Consider the following 2,664-nt stretch of genomic DNA (forward strand, 5'->3'; position numbering starts at 1 on the left):
AGTTGGGTCCAAATTCTTCGTAATTCCATAGATGGTACTTTATCGAAATAATACTGTGTTGGTAAATATTTTAAATCACGAGCTGGAATGTTCGCAAATGAGGCATCTTGTTCATATTTTTTCATTACGCTGTACACTTTCTTGGCAGATGTAAGTGGCCAACACCCAAACACAGTGAACACTTGTTCCATCGCAACCAGCTCTTAACTATCCCCCATTACGACTTGTCTCTGCTTTATAGTCACCGACTGTCTTTCGCATCCTTGTTTTGCACCCCCTCTTCGACAACTTCTTGTAAGTGGCGTACATTGGAAAGAGCGCACATACTTCTTCGTCGCGAGTGAAAAGCACAGCTCGGTATACCCATCTCAAGTTTATAGATACTACCTTCCAACGCAAATATCGGCGCGGAAATAATATGTCTTAAAAATTTAATTTTTTCAGGTCCTTTAACATACACTTTCTTGACATTCCGACACAGATATTTGACTATGGCGTCGAATTCCATTGGATGGATAAAACCAACTTTCCAGTCGATGCAATGATGATGTGTCATTAACCAGTTTGCAGTATTCCTATATTTAGATGGTAATGAAGCTATACTGCTACTCGGTTGAAAAACGTGGTGGGTTATGCATTTGTTACTATCACATGATGCTAATTCTTTAGGTACGAACTGATCTTCGTTGACCATGAAACCTTGTATATCGAGAATTATGTATTGAGTTTTATTTGAATACATCTTGCTTCCGTACATCAACACGATTATCCATACTATGCAGCCGTAGAAATCTGTCGCACAACTTATACTCTACGACTTTTTTTTTTGTTTACGCTGAATATAGAAGTCTCACATTTCGGATGATGAGCTACGGGTGCGATGCGGCTCAGGATCCGATCCAACTACACACTACCAACCCTTCTTTCCCCATACTCAAGTCATTTGTTTGACGATTTTTGTTAGTGGAGAATATTGAAACGCCTTATCATGTAAAACTAAACAGTATGCTGTGGTACCATCAGGAATCGGATTTTTTGTCGTAAATTCTATCCGTATTTCTACCCCACTTTTGTGTAGCGCTTCTGCTTGATATGTACAATCAATTCCAATCAGTGGATAATTTTCAATAAATTGTTTCGGAGTGAGTAATGGTTCTCCTTCCTTCCCATAGTAGGACTTTTGAAAGCGTGTATACATGTCATATAACACTGCGACACGATTACTATCAAAGTCCACGTTCAGATTATCGTATGGGTAGCGTTCACCGTTTAGGAATACCGTCAAATTGGTGAGTTTTACATTATCAAAGGTTGCCATGTTCGCCAACTGTTTTCCTTTCTTCTTTGTTTGAAACCCAATTATTATAAATCTAGGTGTTTCCAACTGCGGAGCTGTTTTCACAGCCCATGAATGCTTTGTTGTTTGAGGTAAAGAAGGATATTCATGTACTTCCCAACTGCGAAAAGGTATTTGCAGATCAATATTTCGTCCTGCTATTTTTGTTAGAGCTAATTGTTCTCGTAAGCCTACGGCTAGATGGGGCATTCTCCACACAACTTTATCGATTTTTAACTGTAACGGTTCTTCTACCGTATTCACAAGCACATCATTATCATCATTATTACGAATTAACACTAGCTCTTGTCTCACATTCATCACAATTGTTTTAAAATCTTCAGCAAACCCTATTAATGTCTTTAGCGGTACACTCAATCCAAAATTTCCATTTTTATCCATTATTGCATCCGTTACAGGGGATGTTGGGACCACTTGACCTAGCAGATCCTCGCCCATGTTCCAACCTGCGTTCGCCAACTTTATTATATCGTGAGGGGTATACGAAAAGTATCCTTTCATACATGATGTTAACCCCACGTTTCTCACTCCATCTATTTGAACACCATTTATAAGATAGCGAATATCACTGAACATAAACGCTACAGGATTATTTATCAATTTTGCAGTTGCACTAGCATCTTTTGTTGCTTTACCACTCGCATCCAGTTTACGTACGCTCCCTTCCACATACAAAAAACTTTCATGAGGCAATGTGTAATTGTCTATTTCGGGTATGCCTATACGAATTTCATCATTGTTACCGAAGCTAGTAGAACCAAACGGTTGATGGGAATGATATTCGTAACTTACAATCGAGTTATCTACTTTTATTTTCTCCGTGACGTTTAAGGACTCCATTTATAGTAGTTGAAAACCTAAGTTGCTTAAATACTGACGATTGACGCGTGTTAACTGGGTAGTTGATTTTCGCTTACTGTTAGGTTTTACATCCTTTCGTACCGTTTTATACATTACTCTATCACCCAGATTTTCCTGTGCTTTTCTTCGAACGTCGTACACTATACCCATATTAAATACCCTACTACTCACACCGATTTCAAGTGCACTCTCACGGTCACTTCTTCGTCTCTGAAGTTTACCAACTGACCGTCCTGATCAAGTATGCGTACTATTAATGTACTAATCACGTTCGTTGTAACAGGTAAGTAAATCGGTTGTTGCGGAGCTTCTATTATTTTAAAACCAGCCGGTACGTTCGGGAAGAAATGATACAACACGTGCATGGGTTGTCCATTCGTATACGATCCGGAGCTCAAATTACAATAAATTTGTAATGCATTCGTTTTATTTATATTCACGATATG

General features: G+C 38.7%; 1 protein-coding gene across 1 annotated transcript; it reads right to left on the reverse strand.

The window, feature by feature from the left end:
• Nucleotides 1-934: 934 nt before the first annotated feature.
• On the reverse strand, nt 935-2,197 carry LOC139432113 (uncharacterized). Its single transcript, XM_071200456.1, has one exon. It carries the CDS (start codon nt 2,195-2,197, stop codon nt 935-937), a length of 1,263 nt encoding a protein of 420 aa, XP_071056557.1.
• Nucleotides 2,198-2,664: the final 467 nt, after the last annotated feature.

Source organism: Onthophagus taurus, chromosome 11 (genome assembly GCF_036711975.1).
Source record: "Onthophagus taurus isolate NC chromosome 11, IU_Otau_3.0, whole genome shotgun sequence".
Lineage (NCBI taxonomy): Eukaryota > Metazoa > Arthropoda > Insecta > Coleoptera > Scarabaeidae > Onthophagus > Onthophagus taurus.